The 27,669-nt window shown below is 37.6% G+C and overlaps 1 protein-coding gene across 13 annotated transcripts in view; it reads right to left on the bottom strand.

The window, feature by feature from the left end:
- PRRC2C (proline rich coiled-coil 2C) overlaps positions 1-27,669 on the bottom strand; it is a 98,049-nt gene that overhangs the window by 24,050 nt on the left and 46,330 nt on the right. For 12 of the 13 annotated variants that reach the window (XM_029230970.1, XM_029230978.1, XM_029230974.1 and 9 more), the window contains exons 12-22: positions 26,872-27,505; positions 20,411-20,580; positions 19,706-19,955; positions 18,473-18,683; positions 15,010-17,262; positions 12,573-12,781; positions 8,560-8,714; positions 6,683-7,502; positions 6,190-6,275; positions 907-1,095; positions 516-767 (exon numbers count right to left, since the gene is read on the bottom strand). In XM_029230970.1, coding sequence (XP_029086803.1) covers positions 516-767; positions 907-1,095; positions 6,190-6,275; positions 6,683-7,502; positions 8,560-8,714; positions 12,573-12,781; positions 15,010-17,262; positions 18,473-18,683; positions 19,706-19,955; positions 20,411-20,580; positions 26,872-27,505 — 5,229 coding nt within the window. The remainder of the gene's footprint in view (positions 1-515; positions 768-906; positions 1,096-6,189; positions 6,276-6,682; positions 7,503-8,559; positions 8,715-12,572; positions 12,782-15,009; positions 17,263-18,472; positions 18,684-19,705; positions 19,956-20,410; positions 20,581-26,871; positions 27,506-27,669) is intronic. The other variant, XM_029230969.1, reaches the window with a different exon arrangement.

A 27,669-nucleotide genomic window follows, 5' to 3' on the forward strand; every position in this document is an offset into this window, starting at 1 on the left:
ATGTAGTTCCTAAATGCAAGTCAACCATTCCTCTGGTGCTCAACCAATGAAACATGATCTGTTCCAACCCTGAAAGAAAACTGGCTATACTGGAGTTACTAAAAGTTTATCTTTTAGTTTATCTTTCCTGACTTCAGAATCTCACTAGTGTGCAAGATAGGAGGGGGGTCCACTGTAACTCCATTAACAAAATAAAAAGTAATATAGAGCAATTCTTTCAAAGTCTATAAACACGCTGAAAAGCATTCTAATCTTCGGTAAATATTTTTTCACTTTGAACTACTCAATAGTCCAGAATTAAGTTGCCATAGAAAAATAATTTACTGTAAGGAATTTCTTTAGATCACATATGCACACCATGAAATAAAATCTTCTCTGTAAGAAATAATAACCCTTATAAGCTATAGAATTATATGCCTCAAGAAAAAAAAAAGAAGTATTTTGTTGCTGCTTTCCCCATTCATTTTAGACGTGGTTTGCATCAACTGAACTGGTAATCACTGCACATTGCTTACCTTCACGTTAGTGCCATATTCTGGGGATGATACTGAGATCATTGTTCCTATTTCAGTAGACATTTCTGAAACTGCTTTGGTTTCCTTTGTTGCCACAGGATCTGTACTTCTGACTGTAGCAGGGCTTGATTTCTCTTGTCCTTCCGGCTCCACCTGTTGGGCATCTTTTACTTTTCTATTTTTTAATGAACGTTCCTTTCCAATAGGACCAGGTTTATGTTCTTTGTTTTCTACTGGACTCAAATCTGGAAGCTAAATTCAATGTTTATGACAAAAACACATCATGATCAAAGACATTCACTGAAAACTAATCCAATTTTGAAACTTATTTATTCTCCTTAAGTGTTAGTGGCTTTCATACAATTATATCTGGAACATGAACTATATTTACCTTCTGGGCTTTGATAGGGCCTGCCCGTGGCTGCTTCTGCCGTTGTTCTTTAGGTTCAGATATTTTGTCAGTAGTTTTTTCCGAAAGCACAGGAACAATTTCATTTTCACCCCCGTTTGAAGCTGGAGCACCAAACTGAATTGTGTCAATTCCAATTTCAACTCCACTTTCTTGACTATTCTTTGTTCCCTAGTAAGAGAACATTTAAAAACTTGCTTCAGATGTGAGAGAATGGCATGGACATGTATACACTACCAAATGTAAAACAGCTAGCTAGTAGTGGGAAGCAGCCACATAGCACAGGGAGATCAGCTCTGTGCTTTGTTACCATCTAGAGGGGTGGGATAGGGAGGGTGGGAGGGAGACGCAAGCGGGAGAAGGTATGGGGATATATGTTTATGTATAGCTGATTCACTTTGTTATACAGCAGAAACTAACACACCATTGTAAAGCAATTATACTCCAATAAAGATATTAAAAAAAAACCCTCTGGTTTTATAATGATAAAAACTTAAAAAAAAATACTTGCTTCAAAGCAGAGTTCAAATTTGACTGAATGATTTATGTAATAGCACACATTTTAAAAGTACAATAGAAGGTCTGAATCAATCTACATCCAGCTGAGATTAACTGACCTTGGTTTATGTTTTAGGAGAACACTCCCTTAACCCTACTGATCTGTATTAGAAAACAATGGATAAAATAAAAACTAGGACAAGACTTAAGTTTTAAAGTCCTGGCTTTAAGTGCCCTGGGTTGAAGGGCAAATCACAGCTTCAAGTTAAAACAAATGTAAAACATCATTTAAAACAAATGTAAAACAAATACAGAAAGGCACCACCAGCAAGAGATAAAGGAATGAATTAATGGAGGAGCAGAAAAAAGATAGGAATTCCAGTGTCACCCACTTCTGCTTTGAAAATAAAATGAATTAATATATATGAAAGTACTTCGTGATTGGTAATGGCATGCACACACATCAGAAATTCATTCATCAATTAAACTGCTAATTTATGTAATACCTTCTTTGTGCTAGGCGCTGATCCAGGCAGACACTACCAATCTAACTTGCATTATAATGGATGAAGAAAATAAACAACTAAAAAGTTAGATAAGGGATATGCAAAAATTAAAATATGGTTAAACCACTTAGAAAAAGGCCCTAGGAGGTCATACTGAAACTGAATCTAAACTATAGGATTAGTGGAAGGTGTTTCTGGCAGAGCAAACATCTAGTGTAAAGGTCAGGAATTAAAAAAAAAACAAAACACAAAAAACACAAAAAACAACTAGTGAGGCTGGAACACAGCAGGTATTAGGAACAGTGGCAGAAGATGGACAAGCAGAAGGTTAGATGACATGGGGTTTTGTAAGCCTGAGGATGTTTATAACAATGTCCCCCAGTGGACATTCAAAACCACAGACAGTACTCAAGAGTACACATACTGTGTTTTTTTCCCTATACACACATACTGATGATAAAGTTTAATTTACAAATTAAGCACAGTAAGAGAACATCCAAATTGCCAGTCACACTATTTTTGCGCTTTGGGGCCACTATTAAGTTACATAAGGGTTATGTGAACACAAGCACAGCAAAACGACCAACTTGATAACCAAGATGGCTACTAAATGACTAATGGGTGGGTGGGAACACTGGATTTCATGACGCTATTATTCAGAAGGGTGTGCGCAATTTAAAACTTATGAACTGTTTTTTCCTGTAATTTTCCATTTAATATTTTCAGGCTGTGGTTGACTGCAGTTAACTGAAACCACAAAAACTGTACTTAACCTTTTCATGGAAGAACAAACAAAAAGACAAAACTAGGGACAAAGTTAAACTTCAGGCCTTGGTCTTATAATCAAATCACTATTTCATATCATTTTTGCTAGCCCTGAATTAAGTGTGTCAATTACTGTGTAAGGTTATTGTTATACTTATCAGTATAACAATGTCAACAGTAGGAATAAGGCATGTCATCCAGATCTATTTTTAATATCTGAACATTCACTTTCAACTACAGACAAAGAGTACTGATATAACTTAGAATAAACATCTCTGTTTTAGTCAATGTTGAAATTTTCTAGTCAGTTCAATATAAATGTACAATTAATCTTAGAAGAGAGAATGGTGCAGTACTTAATAGCTGAAAGCTATTGATTTTATGTACAAAACAATTAAGAACTTATAAATAGTTAAATGAATAGGAAAATAGTTAATATAGTTAATGGGACTAGTTAAAATAGTTAATGGGACTTAGAGAACGTTAGACAATATTATATTCTTTGAAACAAAAAATGTCTATAAAATATAGATAAGACAAGGAGAGATGATAAAATCATTCTATCCAGAAAATATAAAGAACATAAAGAGGATGAAGAAAAATATGCATGAGAAAAATGAGATACCAACAAAATATCCTGGTGCTCCAAGAGGCTGAAGAAGAATGTAAGCATCCTTCTAGTATTATCAACTTGTAGTGGAATGTCTACAACAAAAATCTTGCAGCTGAGAGATTATGGTTCCTGTATTTTAATGTCAACTTAAAAACCTGGACCAAACATTTTAATAAAATTATTAAACCAGTACACTCATCCAAAACAAAAGAAACTTTCTACTCCATCCTTCTCATTAGTAATGAAAAATCAACTTTCTGTACAAGAAATGTTCTAATTAATCATAATGTCAAAACAAATAGGCAGAGGAAAAATGATTAAACTGGGCATCTCAGATACAGAATCCAGTGACTCTTAATTCTATTTTTACAAAGAGTTCTCTGTAGAACTTAAAAAAATCAAAACAGATGATGAGGCCTACTCCAGACCTAAGTCAGAAAGCTGAACTGGGGGTAGGGAACAACAGGAAGACTTCCCTGAAAGGAAAAAAGAAGAAAAACAAAATCTGTATCTTCCTTGACATTTCTCTGCTCCCCTTTAACGGCAAAACTACTCTAGGTTCTCTACACAGTCAGCCTTGCCTCAGCATCCATGGGCTCCACCGCCCCTGGATTAAAAAAACCAAAAAAACACCCGAGAAAGTTCCAAAAAGTGAAACTTGAATTTGCTGCAAACCGGCAACTATTTACATAGCATTTACATCGTATTAGGTATTACAAGTAATCTAGAGATAAATATATGCAAATACCGTGCCATTTTATACAAGAGACTTGAGTATCATTGGACTCTGGTATCTGTGGGGGATCTTAGAACCAATCCCGCTGCGATACTGAGGGACGACTGTACTCATCTTTTCTCCCATTTTCTCTTAAATTCACACTAACCAGGCTTTTGCACCAAGTGCTCCACCAACATTTTTTTTGTCAAAGTCACCAGTGATCTCCACATTGTTAATGCCAACTGTCAATTCTCAGGGTCTGTCTTACTTGACTTTCTAGCAGCATGTGACACACTTGATTTACCCCTCTTTAAACTCATCTTTCACTTGGATTCCAGGACACTTTTCTCATCACTTAGCTTCTCCATCTCTCGCAACTCCCTGAGTTGGGACTCGGTTTTTGTTTCTCTTCTCTTTTTCTAACTACTTTTAGAACTCATTCTCCCTTCGTGACCTCAACCAACGTCATCACTTAAGCACCATCTAATGACTTACAAATTTATGTAGTCAAACTAGACTATCTTCTCTGAACTACAAATTCTTTTTTTTTTTTTTTTGTGGTACGTGGGCCTCTCACTGCTGTGGCCTCTCCCACCGCAGAGCACAGGCTCCGGACGCACAGGCCCAGCGGCCATGGCCCACGGGCCCAGCCGCTCCGTGGCATGTGGGATCCTCCCGGACCGGGGCACGAACCAGTGTCCCCCGCATTGGCAGGCGGACTCCCAACCACTGTGCCACCAGGGAAGCCCTACAAATTCTTATATTCAACTACCTACTTGACATTTCCACTTAGATGTGTAATAAACATCTTAAATCTAACAAGTTCAAAACTGAATTCCCTGATCTTCTTCCCCAATGATGACTCATTTTACAGCTTCCCAATCTCAACTGATGGGAACTCTATCCCTTTTGTTGCTCAAGTCAAAAGCTTTGGAGATAACTGACTCCCTTTTCTCACATACCACATTTAATTCATCAGTAAATTTATGAGCCCTATCTTCAAATACCCAGAAACCAACCATTTCTGATCACTTTTAATGTCACTTTCCTGGTTTAAGCTATCATCATTTGATTATTGCAACAGCATCTTACCATCTATTCTTTGCTCCCACAGACTGTTCTTAACAGACTACTAAGAATAGTCTTTTAAAAAGTCAGATGCTGTCACTCTTTTTCTCAAAACTATCTACTGTCTTCCTACCATGCCCGAAGTCCCTACCAGATCCTCCACCTATTATCTTTCTAACCTCATCTGTTCTCTTTTCATCCCTTACTTCAATCCAGCCATATGGACCTCTTCAAACACACCAGGCATGCTCCTGTGTTAGGGTTTTGTATTTACTATTCTCTGAACCAGGAATTCACTTTTCCTCAGACAACTGAATAGCATGCTCTCTTACCTCCTTCAAGTCTTTAATTCAAGTGTCACCTAAGTAGCCTTTTCTGGCCACCCTATTTTAAGCTGTCTCCACACCGCCTGGGAAATTCCTTATACACCTTCCTTGCTTTTGCTTTTCTCCTCAGCACTGATCACCATTTAACATTCTATGTGTTATTTATTGTTGGTTCTCCCCAACTACAATGGAAGCCCCATGAGCACAGGGTTTTTATTCTGTTTTCACACCACCACCCACTTCTTCTAAGGCCACAGGTTAGGACAGTGCCTGATACCATCACAAGTGCTCAATAAATGTTTGTTCAATGAATGAAGAATTGCTGGCCTAAATAGTCAATTACCAATACTGCGTGTTTGAGAAATTACGTTAGAACAACTTCCCGGAAACTCTGCTTCTAGCTAACTATACTGATTATTCAAACGTGCATATCATTAAAAACATAGAACAGTCCAGAAAATAGTAATTGCACTTATACTCTCTGTGTCACAAAGCTAGAACTTTTAAAATGTTAACCTTAATATGTCTAAAGGTGAGAAGCAGCTTATAACTGTTGAGATTCAGTAGCATTAACATCACTTGGGAACTTATAAGAAATGTACTCAGGCCTTAGCCCAGAACTAATGAATCAGAAACTCTGGGCATGGGTCCCAGCAATCTACTTTAATAAGCTCTCCAGGTGATTCTGATGCATGCCAAAGTTTGAGAAACTGTTTTAAGGAAACTCTGCCACACTAACCCCACAAAATCCATTATTAAGTCTGTTCCTACCTCTGATGAAGTAGCTGATCCAAATGATGTTAGGGGCTTATTCCATGCACTGACTGAAGGTGGCTGTGGTGGACTAATGGGACCTACTGAGAAGGAGAAGCCACAGGAAATATGACCATTAAAATTTAGAGGCTAATAATCTTTAATCCATTTAACCCTTTCTTTTAATGGTAGCTAGATAATAAAACAATGACTTTTCACATGGTATATAATACTTAAAGAGATTCTTGCATACCAAAATAATCTCCTCCAAAACATTGTACCATTGTTTTATCAACAGAGTTGTGTCCATAAAATATGGCTGTTAAAAATATAACACACTTGTCTTAGAAACAAAGGTGTTAAGAAAGAAAGCTAAGAAAAGATTACTGTTACTGCTTCCTACTGAGGAAAAAGAAATGCCTAGGAAAAAACATACTGAGTATATAAATAAAATTGAAAACCCCCAATTCCCTTGCCATTTCCCACCCCTCACTTCCTGTTGCACACTTACATTTCTTAGAGATGTCATTCAACACAGCTGGTGGGGCCACCTTGTTATCCCATAATTCAGTTGTAAGAGTGCCATGTGACTGTGGGGTCTGGATGGGTTTTCCTGTGGCTACATAATCTGTGCCATTAGGTGTCTGAGCTGAAGGTAGTCTAATTGAAGGAGGTGGCTGTTTTGAAGACTGTGTTGTAGTCTGTAGTGGACTCTGGACTGGTTTGTGAGTCTGTCCCTGAGTCTGGGCTGGGGCAGTAGGGGCTGGGACTGAGACTTGGACTAGGGCAGGGGTTGGGGCTGGGGCTGGGATTGAGGCAGGGACAGTCGGGGCTGAGGTGGGGGCAGCTGGGGCTGAGGTGGCTGGAGGTGGAGCTGAAGCTGGTGATAGAGCTGAAGCAAGGATAGGAATTGAGGCTGAGGCAAGGATGGGGACAGAGGCTGGGGTGGAAGCGGAGGCAAGGATTGGGGTTGGAGCTGGAGCTGGAGAAGAGGCTGTGGCTGTAGTTGAGGTGGAGGCTGGAACTGGAGCTGAGGCTGAGGCTAAGGTTGGGAGTGGAGCTGAGGTGGAGGTAAAGACTGGGACTGCAGATGGGGCTGGAACTGGAGCCGAGGGCGATGCTAAAACTGGAGCTGGGGTTGAGGCTGGAACTGGAGCTGAGGTTGTGGCTGGACCTGGAGCTGAGGCTGAACCTGGAGCTGGAGCTGAGGCTAGAGCCAAAGCTGGAAGCTGTGCTTGCTGGGTTCCCGTAGCCTGTTTTTTGGCAAATCTTGGCGGGAGCTTAGAAGTCTGACTTCTTCCTTTTTCATTTGCATTCTTTTTATTCCAGACCTTAAAAAATTTGCAGGAATCATTTGTGTCAGTAACACAGCTGAAAGTAATAGTTCATAAATAGACATTCCAACAAAGCTATCTACTGCTAATTTAGCTCCTTTACTTTACAAAATAGCTACTTGATAGAATAAAAACATCAAGGTTGCCAATGAGATTTTAAATTACAAGATGCTATAGGGGAAAAAAAGACAAATATGTATTATATATTCTTGATATACAGGTCCACAATCTCTTTTCCACTATTCTTAAGTTAAAGAAATTAAGGAAATTCGCACTAAATTCATTTGGCAGCAAAATCTGACCCCACCTGACAAAAAATTACTGACTTCACTCAACTCATGTTTGCCACAGAAGCATTAATCCTGGGAGTGTTGCTAGGTATTATGCTATATAAAATACACACTAATGTATCTTCCTAAACAATAATAACAAATAAATGACTTCTGAAAATATCTAGTCCCAAGAATTATATTCAATTAAACTCAATATTACCAACCACATAGGATTTTTACAGTGTTTCCTGCTTTTAAGCCTCTCACCTGTTAGGGCTCTTTATCGCTATGACCTATGTGCTCTATTTATTTTTATCCTCTGTCAGCATTTAGTAAAATGGGTGTTGGGTTGATCTAAAGGAAATAATGTATCATGATTCATACTATGTATTTCAAAGAACTAATTTAGATTACAACAGAAACTTGTATAGGTCAAGAATCTGCAAGTTATTAGAGATCATGGCAGCTGTATTCATTAAGTTTCCAAGATGATTTAAAATTAACCCTAACTCTGCAATGAAGTATGATGGGGCAAACAAGATATATTTTGAAATAAAGTAAAGATGGTCTTCTCTAAGGCAAATGGTGAGCTAGTGATTACATTCTACTTAAAATTTACCTCATTCTGGTTAAAAAGTTTAAAGTTGTGAAAAATCAGGTCATTCTCAAAACTTGAATAATAACTGCAGCCCTGACCTTATAGGTGGATAGAAACCTTGACCATTTCCTAGTATATTTTGGGCAACAATCTAAATAACTAGTAACAAATTGAAACGCTATACCTGAATGATTTGTTCTTCTTTCTTTCGGCGTTCTTCATCCTGTAAACGTTTCTGTTGTTTTTTGGATACAACTTCAGTAAAACCATCATCATTCAAATTTGACTGGGGGTCTTCAACTACTGTTACTTCAGGATGGTCATCAATTATAACAACACCTACAGATATACAAAAAGATTTAAAATGATATTTTTTTGCAACTGAAGAGATAAATAGAAATGTTTAGTCCAGTAGTGATTAAAAAATAAAAGATATGGCAAAGATCTAGTTCTCATAACTCATAGTATATAACTCATTTCCCACACCATAAAATGGCCATTTAGCAGCAAAATTTGAAAAGATTTCATAGATATATGAAAAAATTTCATAAACAGGTTAAAAATAAAAGTCCTGAGACTATCTACTTTGAATGATATATTATACATCCTTTTTTCTTAAGCAATATAGTGGTAATGCCTTGTTTTTTAAAAGAAAAATCAAGGGCTTCCCTGGTGGCACAGTGGTTAAGAATCCGCCTGCCAATGCAGGGGACACAGGTTCGAGACCTGGTTCGGGAAGATCCCACATGCCGTGGAGCAACAAAGCCTGTGCTCCACAACTACTGAGCCTGCGCTCTAGAGCCTGTGAGCCACAGCTACTGAAGCCCGGGTGCCTAGAGCCCGTGCTCCGCAACAAGAGAAACCACCGCAGTGGGAAGCCCACGCACCACAACAGAGTAGCCCCCGCTCTCCGTAACTAGAGAAAGCCCGCGTGCAGCAACGAAGACCCAACGCAGCCAAAAATAAATAAATTTATAAAAAAAAAAAAAAAAAGAAAAATCAAAATTGTCTTATCGTAGTCAAATCACTTAACCTCTACCTCTCCCAGCCTCAAGATGTGTGCTGTGCTGTAAAGATCTACATAGTACTTTATCTCATTTGCATCTAACCATTCTAAGAGGTGGGTATTACTATTGTTTCCCCTTTTCAAAGGATGTAATAAGCTCTGAGAGGCTGATGTGCTAACAATGCGGTGTTGAACAACTAAGCTGGTCTTATGATTCTTAATGCCTCTAGTTTACGTAGACTATTGTCTATAATGTGGAGCTGTTAAAAACATGAAACACATGTTAAAGTTCCATGTGAATGTAAAGTGGCATAGATGTACATACATCATAATAACCCAGTGGAAGAATAATTCAAGATATACTTTCAACTCATTCTCTAACAATTATTCTGGCTATCTTGTTAAATTATTCTATATTCCAGTGAGTATAAGAAATCTAGATCCATTAACTAATACTTAGAAGAAAAATAAAAATAGTCCAGGTGATGTGATTTTGGGTTGTAGGCATAATGTTTGCACAATAAATATAAGAAAAGGGTGAGGCAATTCAAATAAATTATTTTAATTTTGCAAATATAAATATATAATATGTTCTGATCGGGAAACACATAATAAAAATAGATACTCGCTTGGGAATGATACATATACAATTCAGAATGGTGATAACTTGCAGGGCCTGGCAAGAGAATATGACCATGGAGTGGATCATAGGGAATCTACTGGCAAACAGTTCCTTTTAAATAGCTAAAAATTTGCATTTATAGAAACACTGACAGGGAAACAAAAAATAAATACTAAGACTGGCTTTCACTCTTTATAAACCTATTACTGTTACTGTTTTTCTAATAAAAGTTTAATTTCAAAGGAAAAAGCCAATTGATTCTGATTTATCTATGACGCTTCTACTTGTGTTCTAAATCCTTTAAGAAATTAACTGTGTATAACACAACACTGTAAAGCAATTATACTCCAATAAAGATGTCAAAAGAAAAAAAAAGAAATTAACTGTGTAAAATGGAGCATATGCTCATCTCAATGCAAGGTTTTAGTCCAACATTTCTAAGGATGTCATGCACTCCAGTATTTCAGACTTGTGAAGAGACCTCTTCATAATTCTAAATTCATCTCGGTTTTTCACTTAAACTAAAAAGTGTGTGTGTTTAAAGCTCATCTTCATAGTCATGCCATCACTCATTATTATTATTTTTTTTGCGGTACGCAGGCCTCTCACTTGTGGCCTCTCCCGCTGCGGGGCACAGGCTCCGGACGTGCAGGTTCAGCAGCCATGGCTCACGGGCCTAGCCGCTCCGCGGCATGTGGGATCCTCCCGGACCAGGGCACGAACCCGTGTCCCCTGCATCGGCAGGCGGACTCCCAACCACTGCGCCACCAGGGAAGCCCCATCACTCATTATTTTAATTTTCTTGCCTAAAAGCTCCGTTAGAAACCTTTTGAATAGTTCACTCAATTACATGAAGCATTTACGGACATGTGAACAATACTTTGTTCTCAACACCCTGTTCTTGCCTGGTGCTTTGCAACGTTTTGGGCTAATGGGACATTATTAGGAAGACCATTTTTAGGAAATTATAGAACATTTTTAGGAAAAGAACCTAAAGATGACTCTTAAAATTAACTTCAACAAGTTAAAACTAATAGCTCAATTTCCATTATCAATTCAGAAATAATTGACTTCTTACCTTTTTATATTGTGTTAATCCAATAATATAATACTTTGCAAAATTTCTACTCCAGAAGTTGTTTGGAAAAAGAGAGACTAGTAAACAAATATTTGAGAAATCTGCCATGTTCTGTGGACTTTTGTAATCTTCACTTATCATTTTCCAAATGTAGTGTTTAGATGGATGTTAATCTCTTCTCATGGACCACAATAAGATTAGCACCCAAGCTTCCTATGGATTTACTTTAATTGCTCTCTCTAAATCAGAACTTTCCAACTTTAGCAGTATTAACATTTTGAGCTAGCTGTCCTGTGCACGGTAGGATGTTTAGCAGCATTCCTGGCCTATACCCACTAAGATGTCAGCAGCATCCCACCAGTTTTGACACCAAAAATATCTCCAGAGATTGCCAAATGCAGAACCATTCCTGTTAAGAACCACAGTTCTAAAAATTCTTAAAACGCGCAATTAAGATAAGTTTATTTCTTTCCCACGTGAATCCTAAAATGGTAGTCTAGAATTAGCTCTCAAAAGTTTGCGTGCATCGGAATCACCTGGAGAACTTGTTAAAACACAGATTGCTTCACACTCCAAGGGTTTCTAATCCAGCAGGTCTGGGGTAGGGCCCAAGATTCTGTATTTCTCACAAATTTCCAGGTGATGTTGATGGTCTGAGGAACACGCTTTGAGAACCACTGGTCTAGAAATAATAATGCCAAAGTCCTGGGCCCAAATCAAATTTAGTATGTATAAATAAGTATTAACTAGATGAAAGAAAACTCTCATCTACATCTCTAATACTGATATAACAAAAGTACCTAACCCAAGTTTCCCATTACTACTATCTGGTCTTAACTTAGTAAATCTCTCAATCTTATTCAGTATTTCCAGCTTAAGTCTCATCTGAATGAATGGCAAATAGCACATTTTTACATGTATCAATATAAGTGTCTACTCAAGGAATCTCCTTGTTAACTTCTTCATCAAATATTTCCTTCTTGCTGTGTTATCCTTCACATTTGATATCCTATCACTCTATGGCTTTCTGAAAGCATTTATCCATAGCAACACTACCTCCCATCCTATTATTTATTCTCTATTTATCGTATCTTAGATGCCAATTTTATCAAGGTCATAACTCACTGAGGTTAATATTTCTTTCCTTTCAGACACAGAATATGTACAGATATAACTAAGCATCTTCACATTTGGTTTTCTGTGCTTCCCCACACCTGCTTAGTGGTTAATTTCCTCCTTTTTTTTTTTTTAAAGAAGAACAGTGAAACTCTGTGGATTACCTTTAACAAGAATTTTATCAAGCACTCAAGCCTATGCTAAAAGCTGGTGTTATTTCAGTTAAAGCTATATCAGTTGGTGATTCATAACCAGTCTCTATCTCTACCTTGAAGTCCAACTCTTTCTTTTTTGATGACTTCTTTATTTACAGTATCTATTTAAATGTAACAAATAGATAAACAGATAGATATATAAAAGGGACCTGAGACGCACTTGCATAGTTGTTGAGATCAAACTGTGATAGTGCATCCACTTTCTCTTTGGGTTTTTTAGGGCCTGGTTTGGGCTCTTCTCTTTTTTTCCCAGTAGAATCTTTGGAGTTCTTTTGTCCTGTACCATTAGGGGCTCCTTCCTGGTGGTGTGCAGAGCTGCCATTGACAGGATCAGCACCAGCTGTGCCTGCCGACTGGTCATCAAATGGCCTATAAAATAATAATTTGAGATTTTATTACTACCTCTACATATCCGAACAAAAGAAAAATGCTCTCAGTGGCAGTTTCTAAAGTTCAATCTAAGAAGAAATAACAGTGGGATAGAAGACCCTAACTCTAAAACCAACAAGCTTTAGTGACTTTGGTTGGGTACAACTTCACTAAGATGGAGCTTCCCAGTAAAGGAGATAAGACAAGCTCCTTAGGATTCTTTCCAGCAATTAAATTCTAGAATTCTAATTATCCTCTGAAGGTTCTTATCGTGTCTATTCTTACTGTGTCTATCATGTGATAAATGAGCTATCAACATTGTTTATAGCAGAAAATTTCTGTGATCCAAGCTAGTCCAAAGTATTCACTAGTGGATCTTCTCCACAAGAGGGCAGCATATCAAAATTTCTTTTTAAAGAATTCTATGCTTACACTACAAGTATGTTTTTTTTTAAAAGTTCAATCAGATTTATATACATGTAAACATTTTAAAAACCAGTTTTAATATGGAAACGATTCACGTCACAAAACCAAAGGTATTTCTACAGGGTGTTTTTTTTACCTAAGAGATTCTTTTCTTGGGTTCATTTTATAAAAACTTCATGAAAATACACCATGAAAAATGGCCTTACCAATTCATTTCCAGCTCAGTCTATAGTATTACTCAAGATAAAAGCTTAACAAGAGCCTGACAAAAAGCATGACCTCAAACAGGTGAAGAATGAATTCATTTCTTCTAAATGGGACTCTTGCAAAACATTCATTTCACTACAGCCAATAACTGCTATTTCTGCAGGTTCAAAGTTGTTATCATCTACATAGCACAAAAGTCTTGCTAAGTAGTTGAGATCTACAGTGCACACAAATCTGATCAATTTTTCCCTTGAGTATTATTACTTGAAATTCTAATAGTTTGGTTACAGTCAACAACTATTGATACATTGTTATTTTAACTTATATGTTATCCTATTCTTTTGACTTTTAAAGGGAGATTTAAATTCTGTGTTAAGCAGGTACTCAAACACAACTGGTAGTATTATTTCCCTGGAACTTCTTCTAACTTATCAGAAAGCAAAAACATTTTCGCTGACTGGTATAGTAACCTGAAATGCTAAGTGTCAGTAACTAACCAATGCAGATTAAGATACTTTGCCTGAATAAATTTCCTACCAGCTCAGGCTGCAAATCTGGGAATTGGTTTTTAAAAAAAAGAACAAACGGGCAGGCCATAATAATAGTTGCTTACTATATACCAGGTGTTACATTAAGTGTTCCACAAATATCATGTCACTAAATCTTCACACATTTTTATAAGTACTATTACTTTCTCCCCCTTTTACTGCTGAGGAAGCAGAGTTTATACCACTAGTAAACACCAGAGCCTAGATTTAAAACTAGGAATAACGCTACTTTATAATGTTTCCTAATACTAAACATAATAATTTACTATAACCAACATTTTAATATTTAAAAAAACAGACCAAGTTTAGCATAGCTGACAAAAATTCTTTTAAAAACACCACCAATGACATGGTATTTATGTTACTGGTGGCCTTGGTGGTTGGGCAGGACTTTGCTTTCTAGGCCTCTCTCTAAGCTGGATCATTTATTGTAGGTTTGCAACTTGAGTGAGGAATATAATTTATCCTTAAGTTTCAACATTCACTCTCTAGAAACCAGTACAGAGTGACTGTATATGGTTACAACATATTAATTTAAGTCCCAGAGGACACCTGTAAGCACCAGTTTTCCAAAGGGAAACCAAGAAATAAAGGCAGGCTGCTCATCATCAGTAAGATGATTTACCAAATGGAAGACACTGTATAGGTCCTGCCCTAGGTGTGTAGATTTTCCCAAACCTACAAATTCCTAACAGGACTCTTTTGAGAAATGTAACGTAACAACAGGCAGACTCCTGAGACACACTAACCTCTTTCTCAAGCACCCTTACACTTTTAGAATAGAAAAAAATTCTAGGAGAAGAATGTCTTGGCCCTCTATAGACTAGTTCCTTTGCACAGTTCAACCAAGAAGTATACTTTTAGCTTCGCTAAAGGTGCAAAAGTAGGGAATTCCCTGGTGGTCCAGTGGTTAGGACTCTGTGCTTTCACTGCCAAGGGCCCAGGTTCAATCCCTGGTCAGGGAACTAAGATCCCACAAGCCACATGGCGGCCAAAAAAAAAAAAGAGAAGGTGCATAATTAATTATATCTAACACAAAATACTCACCCTCGTTTTCCACTTTTTGATGGTGGGCCACTTCTTCTTTCATTCCTAGGACCTGAGAAATTCCTTCCGGATTTGGGTGGACCATTGTTGCCACGCCGATTCTGGCGATCTACGCCAGGTCTCTGACTAGAAAAACTTCTCTTTGCTATTTCCCTTTTTGGAGGTAAAACATTCTCTCCAGCCTTTACAACCACTTGTGCATTCAAATCAGCATTTTTTTTTTCATCCCTTTCGCGCCTCTCATTGAAATCACTGCTTTCAGAAGCTGTTTCCCATTCTTCATTTGCCTGATCTGAAGAGTTCTGATTAGATAAGTCTGGTGTCTTATTCCCAGAAACATCCCCAGCAGTATTAACTGGTTCTTGAACCACATTACTAACTGTGCCATTTGTGGGCACTGCCACCTCATTGGTTTTTGAAGCAGCCTCCCTCTCTCTTAGCCGTCTAAATCGGGGAGGTTTATCTTGCCTCGGTGGTCGGGTAGGACGCTGCCTTCGGGGCCTCTCTCTAGCTGGGTCAAATTTTCGCTCAAATTTTGGAGGCCGTTTATCTGCTGGCATAGGAATAAACTGCTCATGTCTTCTTGGTGGCTCTCCATCATCTGGTTTAGGAGCTTCTGCCTGCCTTGGGTTCCACTGATTGTCCCGATAAGCAGGTCTTCGTAAAGTGGAAGGGCGTGACGGGCGACCTCCAGGATCCCTTCCACCACGTCTGAATGTTCCCCCTCTGCCTCGCCTTGTAGGCTCTCCTTTAGGAAGGAAGCCTGGTTTAGATTTATCATCATCCCTTACAAAAGGTTTTTCTAGAGGTCTATTATCTATTCGGACATGATTTTCAGGCTTGAAAGAAGATGGAGGCTTTACAGGTTTTTTGTTTTCAGACCGTTCCTCTCTTTTGGGAAGTTTACCTTTGCTTAAACTATCCTTGTCACTTGCACTTTCATGAACTTCACTGTCTGTGTCAGTCTCTGAACCTCGCTGTCTTCTTCTTTTGGGAACTACTTCAAAATCAGAGCTCTCACTTCGTGTTTCACTTTCTTCTCGCTGTCTGAGGGGCCCTGGAGGCACATGCTCTGCTCGTGGCTTACTGTCTCTATACTGAGGATAGTCTCGAGTGTGTCCTCTACCACCCCGGCCACGCCCTCCATAAGAGCCTCTATAGCTTCGCCCTCTGGAGTAATATTCACCTCGGCCTCGACCTCTGTACCCTTGATCTGGAAACCAATCTCTATCTCTAGCTTCTTTCCAATAGGCCCTAGGGGGTAAAGTTGATTCTTTCTTAGCTGTTGGTCTTAAATCTGGTCGAGACCTCTCTGTAACAAGGTCTTTGCTGATGACTTTCTCAGGTTGCTTTTCTTCCTTGACTGTTGGTGCTGTGACAGTTTGCTGGTTTACAGTTTTAGCTGCAGGCTCTACCTCAACACTACTTACAGGTTCCAAAGGCTTCTCAGTATCCTGAGGTGGCTTTTGCACCAAAGTTGAAGGTGAAGTTTCTACTGAAGGAAATTTCTCTGGTTCTGGTTGAGGTGGCAGTGGAACCGACTGTGGCTGAAGCGGTGCCACAGGTGGTGGGGGTGGAGGAAGAGGCTCTTTCTTTTCTGTCTTTTCAGGTTTTGCCATTTTTTCGATGACCTTTTCTCCCTTTTCTCCTTCTTTCTCCTTCCTTTGCTCTCGTTCTTCTTTCATATCTCTAAGTATAGGTTTTTTAATAGGACCTGATCTTCTCACAGGCCTATCATTACCTTCTTCTCTTCTGTTGGAGCTAGGCCTTGGGCCCCAACGAGTTTCCGATTTAGATTTATACAGTTTTTCAGGTTTTGGTCCTTCAGAAGATCGTATAAAGCCCTCTTTCTTTGGTTTTTCCTCTGACCTTTCTGCTGGTTCTTTTGAATCAATGCATCTGCTAGTTACTTTAGGAATGCTTGCAGATGGCTCATTTCTCTGCTCCTCTGATTTTTGAGTATGGTTAGATCCATGGGAAACACTTCTTTTCCGGGCAGGCTGACTTTCTCCAGCTGAAATTCGCTCTTCTTGAATGGATACAGTCTTTTGATCAGGTACATCAAAACAAGCAGGCTGATTATTTGTGTCAGTATGATGAGGTCTAATGTCTTCCACTGATCTGCTTAAAAACTTCTGTACTTCTGTCTCACTTGATTCTCTGACAAAGTCTGCTTTTGGATGAGCCTCTAACTGACTATGTTCTACTGGATAAGCAGCAGTTATCTGTTCCTGATCCAATGGGGCTTCAGGCCTATGATAAGGAGAATTCAAAGAAATAACAGCCATGAAGGCAAAAATCTTTCTCACAGGTACATGTACCGCAAAATAACCCCTCTAATTTAAAAAGAAAAAAATGGATCCTTATCATAAAGAGCTTTATGTCTCTATAAAAAGTTTAGTGCAACATTATTCATAATAGCCAACAGATAGAAACAACCTAAATGCCTACCGACAGATGAATGGCTTAAGAAAATGTGGTAAATGCATACAATAGAATGTTGTTTAGTATTAAAAAAAGAAAGAAAATCCTGCTATATGCTATGTCATGGATGAGGACATTACACTAAGTGAAATAAACCAGTCACAGAAGGAAAAATGCTGCATGATTCCACTTATATATACTATATAATGTAATCAAACTCATCCACACAGAAGGTGATTGCCAGGGACTAAGAGGAAGGCGGAAATGAGTATGATTAAATGGGTAAAAAATTTCAGTTGTGCAAGATTAAAAAGTTCTAGAGATCTGTTGTACAACATTATGCTTATACTACACACTTAAAATTTTGATAGGAGGGCAGATATGCTATGTTTCTACCCCCACAATTAAAAACAAATGAAGCTCATTCCTTAAGAGGAAGTTTAGACCATGCTGATGTGAATTTTTAATACCGAAACTAGTCATTTCCACTTATAACGAGAGCGCACTAGAGTAGGTCCATCTTTCCCACTGAATCAGAATTTTAGAACACCATAACATACTCCTTAAAAGGGCAGAAGTTCTAACTTCATGATTATAAACTGTTAGAGATCACCAACTGTCTGACACTTCAAAGTAACTCTATAAATTAGTGTTTGTCCTTAACTCAGCCTTAGAAAACTTCCATAAGATATCGATAATTAAATGTCTACCATATTTCTCGTTAGTGGAAGAACTACATCCACACTTTAGCCACATTACATGTCAAGTACCTAATCAACAGCAGAATCTTGCCAATTTTAACATCCACCACTGAATTTCAGCATTTAACTAAGTGTACAGAACTACGTTATAAAATGCCCTAATCAATACAGAAATGCCAGAAAAAGGAAAATACGTCCTAGAATGAAATAAGGCATACTAAAATGGGAGAAAATCACATCGGTGGCTCAGTCCTAAATCAGAAAGATCTTCAGAGAGACTACACAGTTTTCGTTTCCCCACAATATTCTATTGGTCTACTAATAATTTTAATAATTACCTTATATCCTCAGGTTCTTCTGTTGCCTTGGGAGTGGTGGCCTGCTGAGGCTCAGTATGAGGATAGGGATCTGACCCCCACATCATACGAGGCTCAGAGAGGGAAATTGCATGATCTCTTGCAGAGCGAGCTATATGTTCAAATGACTCAGAGCTGCTCGGTGACCCTTCCATCTGGTCTCTTCTCATTAATGGCTTAGGAGGAATCATTCCTATACAAAAGATCAGAAAAAGATTGGGGGGTGGAGGTAGGAGAACGAAGGAAACAAAATCATTATAGAAGTAGAATCTACATTATTACTTAATTACTATTTGGACATTCTATATTTAAAACAAAGAAATACTTTTGGCAAGTAAAACTGTTTAATTCAAAAAAATAATCAGTGAAAATTATATTGAGTTTTTCTGTGAATGAGATTTTTATCGTTGCTTTTAAATAGATTTAAAAATTGAGGAAGCAAAGCAAGCAAAACCATAAGAACAGCCTATTTTACTTTAAAGGAAAGAAAAGATAATGCCTATAAAAATCAGATAACAAGCACCGTGACTCTACGCATGTTAAACATTATGAGAATTACACCAAGTGATAAATTTTCAGAAAAACATTTTCTATAGAAAATCCCATTAATCTAGTTTAGTTGATCAATATGCTATAAATTATGCCTCTTAAATTTAAAATTTACAGTGTAAATTTTAAAATAAAGATGTGATTCTTGATCATATTTTTGTCACCTCTAAATTTTCCTCTAGACTGTCTTGGTACTGGATTATCTGGATTTATTCTGATAAAGACTGCTATTTTATCTGTTTTTAGCTAAACTATTAGGAAATCCAAGTGTTAGGCTGGCAAATGATAGAGAAAATTGAAAAGCTGTAATATATAATATATGGACAAAATTCAAATGCTGAAACACCTGAAGGAATAAAAACAATGTAGCGAATAACAGATATTATAACTAAGATAGCAATTTTCCACCTGAAAATTTTAAAATAGTATTTGCAAGAGAGAAAATATATTTTCCCTTTGGTCTTACCACACTGCTGGTACAGTACCTGGCATTTAACTACTCTGTGCTGAGAGAAGACACATAACTTTATGATTAAAAAGTTCTATTTAAGTTCTTACTAGATTATAACTCTCAAAGGAATTAAGACTAAAAACGTGGGGAAAATGAAAAACTTTGAACTTGCAAAACTGCAAGTGAGCCATGAGACAATGCCAACTTAAACTTACCAGGATGAATGGGTGGAATATCCATAGCAGGTCTACCTGATATCATTCGCGGGTCCATGTATGACTGCATCATGAGCCACCTTGGATCAAAACCCATAGAAGCCAAATGCTGAGGGTGAGGCTGCATGGCCTGGTAAAGAGGTCTGTGTGGTGGTGGAGGGACAGCACCACTGGATGGCTGTGAAGGAACCGTTTGTGGAAGTACACCTTGCTGCTGCTGCTGCTGCCACTGCTGCTGTTTCATCTGTTCCTAAAAAAAGCAGGACCCTACATCTGAGACTTTAGTTCCATGTGATAAATTAATATAATCAATCAGAAAACAGGCTTTTTTGAAACCTTGAGGGAAAAGAATTCCAAACACATGTGACAGTGAGAGGTGGCAAGACAAAAGAACAAAGAATAAGTTATGACATTTTGCCTTACATGTGACTTAAGCAACTAATCACTCATTAATTATACTGCAGAAACCACTTCCTAGAAAGGAAGATGGTTTCTATAAATGAGGCAGATGGAAAAAAGGAACGACACAGAAGTTTCACAGTAAAGCCCTTATCAACAAACTTTTACTAATTTAAAAGGAGGAAATTTTTCAGGGAAAATTTGTATGCTTTGTGTATTTTGAGTTTTATGTCAAATTATTTCTTATACTACTGAACAATAAACCTTTTTAATCACACATACAAGATAAAATGTTTTTATTGTTACCTGCTGCCGCTGGAATCGTGGTGGTAAAGACTTCTGAAACTGTTTAAAATAGCCAGATAATATAGCAGGCCGAGGCTGAGACCCTGATTCTGGTTCTGTTTCATGTGCTGCTTGTGTGGTCTCTTTTTCACTGCGACTGTTATCTTGTCTACTGAAAACTGGGTCATCCTCTGCCCAAAGAAAAGGTGAAAGATAATTATACTCATCAATGACACTTGACAAATACATGTTGTTTGTACTGGAGTGAAATAATTAGATTGATATATTTAAAAAGTTAACAAGGAAGAAAGCATCCTTACTCTAAAACACTTTTGTATTTTAATATTGGTAACCATCAATGAGGTAACATTAGATTAACAAAACCCTAGACTTTCTCAAAGCTGGATTCTTAAGACAGAAATCACATGCCCAAATGCTTTACCATACAAATGTCTGTATTTGATATTTTGTGATAATAAACCATTTCAAATAAGACCTATTTTGCACTTTCACTAAATATTAACACTACTGTCAAAATTTACTTGGGGTTCTCTAGGACTTAGGTGAAAACACAAATGGCCTATAAATACTTAAAATAGAACACACTGGTTTACTTAAAAATTTTTTTGATCAGGGGATGTTATCTATAAGAAAACTAATGAATCTAAGTCTGATGACAACAGTGATCACCAGCTATCTTCAAATATATAAATCATTATTCTGTGATATATCTGAAGATAGATGGTGATCACTCTGTTGTCATCAGAGTTTAAAATCATTATTTTATGTAAAGGGTATCAATTATGATACACAAGAAGGAGAATCATACACATCCCCCCCACACAAGAAAAGTTCTCATCCCAAAGAAAACCAGAGCCATATATACATTCTAGAGAATGCCATTTGTCAGAACTACAAAGCCACGCATATTATAAATTCTTTTCTCAGATAATTTGGGGTGGATTTTAATGGGAAAGCTAATGTAATGCCAATGGTAAAATGATGCAGTAAAGAATCACAAATCACATTTTGTCTGTATTACATTCAATATTAAAAATGCTAAAAAAATAAAATATTAGAGAGAAAAGAGAGCCAAGTAGGTGCAACATTTAAAAATGAAATGGGTACATCTCATGATAAACCCAGCTAAAATTAAACTGCCACCAGAAGACATATAAAATGTGAATGAAAATAAAAGTGTCACTAAATAACGATTATTAAAAACAAAAGCATAATTAATTAAGTATATATAGTGGCTGCTGATGGTTAAATTAATTAATCAGGGTCATTACATGTATTCACTGGCAGAACTAGGACTAAAATGAATTTCCTTATTTCTAATCCATGGTCCTTTCTCATTAACTGTGAATGAGATTCCCTAAGGTTGTTCTCTTTCAGAATTCATCAATTTTAAAGTATACAAATGTTTTTCATTTCTGTGGTGAGAAATTTTACTTTACCTTTTTTAAGTGTTTTGAGCAAAGTGCTTAAGATATATTAATAAAAGCCCATTATCAATATCAACTTATCTCTAGACTGCTTAATATAAAAATTTGTGAAATCTGGTAACTAAACAAATAATCCACATGGGCTGTATCTTATTTTTTTAAAACAATTAAGATAAAACACTCTTACTCTTTTTATAGTTACATTAAGGACCAAGTTTGAAGGTAATCCAGAATATAGATAAAAACTTAAAGCAAAACTTTAAACAGCTTTATAACTTCAAGCAGCAGGGTCTTATAGAAAGAGCATGGGTTTTGAGGTAAAAAAAATTTCAGTATTTCCGTAACAGAAAATATACTGAAATAAAACTATTTCTATTTTAAATCACTGTTAACTCAAGCTATTCATTAAGACTGAATTTTACAGCAAGTTTGGAGCAAAGTTTTATTAATTAGAGTTTATAAGCTAAGTTGGGAAAGAACAAAAAAGCTGATTATAGCTAGCAAAGGCTTTGGGTTTTTTTGGGCAGCGCTGTGTGGCTTGCAGGACCTTAGCTCCCCAATCAGGGGTTGAACCCATGCCCCCTGAGGTAGAAGCGCAGATTCTTAACCACTGGACTGCCAGGGAAGTCCAGCAAAGGCTCTTTTCAAAAAGCATAATTACTGTCTGGTAAGCATATAAATGACCTATGGAAGTTTTTCTATTCCCACTGGTAGAAAAACAAATATGAAATTATGAAATTATGAAATTATGAACTGAGTACAGTCATTTAATTATGACAATCCAAAATTCCCATTAACCTCTATTCAACTTAAGTTTTAGAGGTATTAACACATGTGAACAAATGAGATTTTATTTAGTAGTTAAATGTCTTGGAATCAGAAAAGAGTAGAAGAATCAGCATCTCTTAACTATGAAGCTAATATAATTTTGCAGACAAAATAGAATTAAAGGTCATCTAACTATATGGTATCTACAATAAACTCACTTTAGATCCAAATATGTAAATAAATTGAAAATGAAAAGATGGACAAAGATAGTCCATGGAAACAGTAACCAAAAGAGAGCAGGGTGGCTACACTAACATGAGACAAAATTGACTTTATTTTTTATTTTTTTGTGGTACACGGGCCTCTCACTGTTGTGGCCTCTCCCGTTGTGGAGCACAGGCTCCGGACGTGCAGGCTCAGCGGCCATGGCGCACAGGCCCAGCCGCTCCACGGCATGTGGGATCTTCCCGGACCGGGGCACGAACCTGTGTGCCCTGCATCGGCATGCGGACTCTCAACCACTGTGCCACCAGGGAAGCCCCAAAATTGACTTTAAATCAAAGAAGTTTTACAAGAGATAAAGTCATTAAATACTAATAAAAGGTTCAATACTGCAAGATACAACAATTATAAAACACTTATACACCTAGTAACAGACCATCAAAATGTATGAGGCAAAATACTGACAGAATTAAGGGGATAAGTAGTTGCACATTAATCGTCAGAGGCTTAGGTCTTCCCTGGCGGTTCAGTGGTTAAGAATCCACCTGCCAGTGCAGGGGACACAGCTTCGAGCCCTGGTCCAGGAAGATCCCGCATGCTGCAGAGCAACTAAGCCCATGTGTCACAACTACTGAGCCTGCGCTCTAGAGCCCGTGAACCACAACTACTGAGCCCATGTGCCTAGAGCCTGTGCTCCACAACAAGAGAAGCCATCACAGTGAGAAGCCTGCACACTGCAACGAAGAGTACCCACAAGCTTGCTGCAACTAGAGAAAGCCCGTGTGCAGCAACGAAGACCCAATGCAACCAAAAATAAACAAATAAATGTATATATATAAAAAAATAGTGGCTTCAACATTCCAATCCCAATAATGGCTAAAATAGCCACACAGAAGATAAATAAGGAAAAAGAGGACTTAATAAACCAACTAGATCCAACAGACATATACAGAACACTCTACCCAAAAACAGCATACACATTTTTCTCGAGGGACATTTCCAAGACAGATCACATTAGGCCACAAATCAACTCTCAAGAGTTAAAAAGATAGACATCACATAAAATATTTTCTCTAACCACAATGGAATGAAGTTAGAAATCACCAGAAGTAAACCTGAACAATTCACAAATCTGTGGAAATTAAACAATACACTCTTTAACAGCCAAAAGATCAAAAAAGAAAGTGCAAGGGAAATTGGAAAACACCTATGAGATGAATGAAAACAAAAGCACAACATACCAAAACTTCTGGGATGCAGCAAAAGCAAAGCAAAGAGGGAAATTTATAGCTATAAATGCTTACATTAAAAAACAGGAAAGCTCTCAAATCAGTAACCTAGAGTTACGACTTAAGGAATGAGAATAAGAAGAACAAACTAAACCAAAGGTTACTAGAAGGAAATAAAAAATCACAGCAGAGATCAAGAAAATAAGAGAATAGAAAAATAGAGAAAAATCAATGAAAACAAAAGTTAGCTCGTTGACAAGATCAACAAAATTGACAAATCTTTAGCTGGGGTGGGGAGGGGGTGAACTAAGGAAAAAAGAAAACTCAAATTACTAAAATTAGAAGTGAAAATGCGGACAATATTACCAATTCTACAGAAATAAAAAGGATTATGAGAGAATTATGGACAATTGTACACCAACAAACTGGATAACCTAGATGAAATGTACAAATTCCTAAAAACAAAAAATCTACCAAGACTAAGTCACAAAGAAATAGAAAATGTGAATAGACTTTTAACTAGTAAGGAGACTGACTTGGTAATCAAAATTCGCACGACAAAGAAAAGCCCTGGACCTGATGGCTTCACTGGCGAATTCCACCAAACATTTAAACAAATAACATCAATTATTCTCAAACTTTTCCAAAAAATTGAAGAGGGAACACTTCCTAACTCATTTACAAGGCCAGCATCACCTTGATACCAAAGCCAAACAAGAACACTACAAGAAAACTACAGACAAATATCTCTTATGAACACTGATGCAAAAATTCTCGACACAATACTAGAAAACAGAATTTAGCAGTATACTGAAAGTGTTATACACCGTTTACCAAGTGGGATATATTCCTGGGATGCAAGGATGGTTTAACATACAAAAATCGATCAATATATTATACACTGACAGAATGAAGGGAAAATAACACATGATCATCACAATTAACACAGACAAGGATTCGACAAAATTCAACACATTTTTATGATAAAAATACTCAAACTAGGAACAGAAGGAAACTACCTCAACAGAATAAAATCCACTTATGAGAAACCCACAACTAATACCACACTCAATGTTGACAGACAAAGCTTTTTTTGTAGGATCAGGAACAAGACAAGGGTGCCTCCTTTTGCCACTTTTATTCAACTTAGTACTGGATAATTTTGAGGGATTCAACACTGCAGTGGAGGAAGTAACTGCAGATGTGGTGGAAACAACAAGAGAACTAGAATTAGAAGTGGAGCCTGAGATATGGCGGAATTGCTGCAATATTACAATAAAACTTGAATGGATAAGGAGCTGCTTCCAATAGATGAGCAAAGAAAGTGGTTTCTTGAGATGGAATCTACTCCTAGTGAAGATGCTGTGAAGCCTGTTGAAATGACAACCAAGGATTTAGAACATTATTACATAAACTTAGTTGGTGAAGCACTGCCAGGGTTTGAGAGGATTGACTCCAATTTTGAAAGAAGATCTACTGTGGATAAATGCTATCAAACAGAACGGATGTTACAAAGAAATCATTTGTGAAAGGAAGAGTCAATCGATGTGGCAAACTTCACTGTTGTCTTATTTTAAGACATTGCCACAGCGCCCCCACCTCAGCACCCTGATCAGTCAGCAGCCATCAACACTGAGGCAAGACCCTCCCTCAACCCCACAGCAAAAAGATCATGGCTCACTGAAGGCTCATTGATGGTTAGCATTTTTAGCAATAAAGTATTTTTAAGTTAAGGTATGTACATACAGCACATATATATTTTTAGACAGAATGCTACTGCACACTTAACAGTCTACAGAATAGTGTAAACATAACTTTTATATGCACTGGGAAACCAAAAAATTCATGTGACTTGCTTTATTGCCATATCTGCTTTATTGCAATGGTCTGGTACCTAACCTGCAACATCTCTGAGGTATGCCTGTGCTCAAAATAAATGAAAGCAGTGTCCCAAAGAGATATCTGTACACTCACAGTCACATCAGTGTTATTTAAAATAGGTAAAACATGGAATCAACCCAAGTGTCCATCAACAGATTGGGTAAGCAAAATGTGGTGTGTGTGTGTATTTATATGATGATTAGTAGCCTTAAAAAGGAAGGAAATTCTGTAATATGCTACAGTGGACGAAACTTAAGGACATTATGCTAAGCAAAAAAAGCCAGTTACAATAAGACAAATACTGTATGATTCCACTTAGATGAGGTACTGAGAATAGTCAAACTCACACAGAAAGAAAGCAGAATCACCATCCAGGGAGGGGCTGGGGAGAGTTACTGTTTAATGGATACAGAATTTCAATTTAAGAAGATGAAAAGAGGGGCTTCCCTGGTGGCGCAGTGGTTGAGAGTCCGCCTGCCGATGCAGGGGACACGGGTTCGTGCCCCGGTCCGGGAAGATCCCACATGCTGTGGAGCGGCTGGGCCCGTGAGCCATGGCCGCTGAGCCTGCGCTCCACAACAGGAGAGGCCACAACAGTGAGAGGCCCGCGTACCGCAAAAAAAAAAAAAAAAAGATGAAAAGAGTTCTCGAGATGGATGGTAGTGATGGTTCATTATGAATGTTTCTAATACCACTGAACTGTACGCCTAAAAATGGTTAAGATGCTAAACTTTATGTTACATGTATTTTATCATAATAAAAAAAATTACAGAAAAAAACATTTTAAAGTATCCAATAAAATTCAACCTTATCCAAAAAACACTAATCACTTTTATTCGGATTACATATTTTAAAAATACAAAAATATCCAATATCCACATGTAACATGAAGCCTTTTGTAAAGCTTATATAAAGACAAACAAGACTATCATACCTTTGTTACAGCTGTTTTCACTTTCTGGTTTTTCTACCATAGGCTCTAAAGTAGGTTCTTTGTGTTCAATTTTTTCCTCCACTTTCTCCCTTTCTTTCTTCTCCAACTCACATTCCTTTTCCTGTTCTTTCATCTTTTGCAGTTCTTTTTCCTTTTCTTGCTGCCGTTCTAGTTCTTTCTCTTTTTCTTGCTTTCTTTCCTTCTCCATTTCTCTCTGTATTTCCTGCTCTCGCTCCAGTTCTTTTTCCTTCTCCTGTTGCCTTTCCCTTTCTTTTTCCCGCTCCTTCTCTCGCTCCCATTCTTGTTCTTTTTCAAGTTCTTTCTCACGTTCCCGTTCCTTTTCTCGTTCTTTTTCTCGCTCCCTTTCTCTAATTTCCTCTGGAGAGGGTTGTTTGTCCACTATACCAAGCTTTTCGTCTAATCGTTTAAGCTTCTCTGCACATGCTGCTTTCCTTTGCTCTTCCATTCTTCGCTCTTCCTCTTCACGCCGTTTACGAGCACGTTCCACTGCTGCAGAAAGTTCTGACTGTTGTCTTCTTCTTTGCTTCCATATTTCATCTTCATCCGGGACCTGTTGCTTAGGGGGGAAAGGGCCTGGTCTTCCAGGTACTGCCTGTCGGTCTGGAGGAGGATGCTGAAACATTAAGATAAATTATCAGATGAGTATGACAACAAAGGATATATCATAGACACGGAGCAGGAGCAAAATTCTCCAGTGTGTCAGAAATTTTCCTGAAAAACATACACATTAAAATGTAAACAAGTAACAATGTGGGGAAAATAGTAAATCTAGTTAAT

This window comes from Monodon monoceros, unplaced genomic scaffold (genome assembly GCF_005190385.1).
Source record: "Monodon monoceros isolate NGI ecotype Baffin Bay Population unplaced genomic scaffold, NGI_Narwhal_1 Super_Scaffold_18, whole genome shotgun sequence".
Lineage (NCBI taxonomy): Eukaryota > Metazoa > Chordata > Mammalia > Artiodactyla > Monodontidae > Monodon > Monodon monoceros.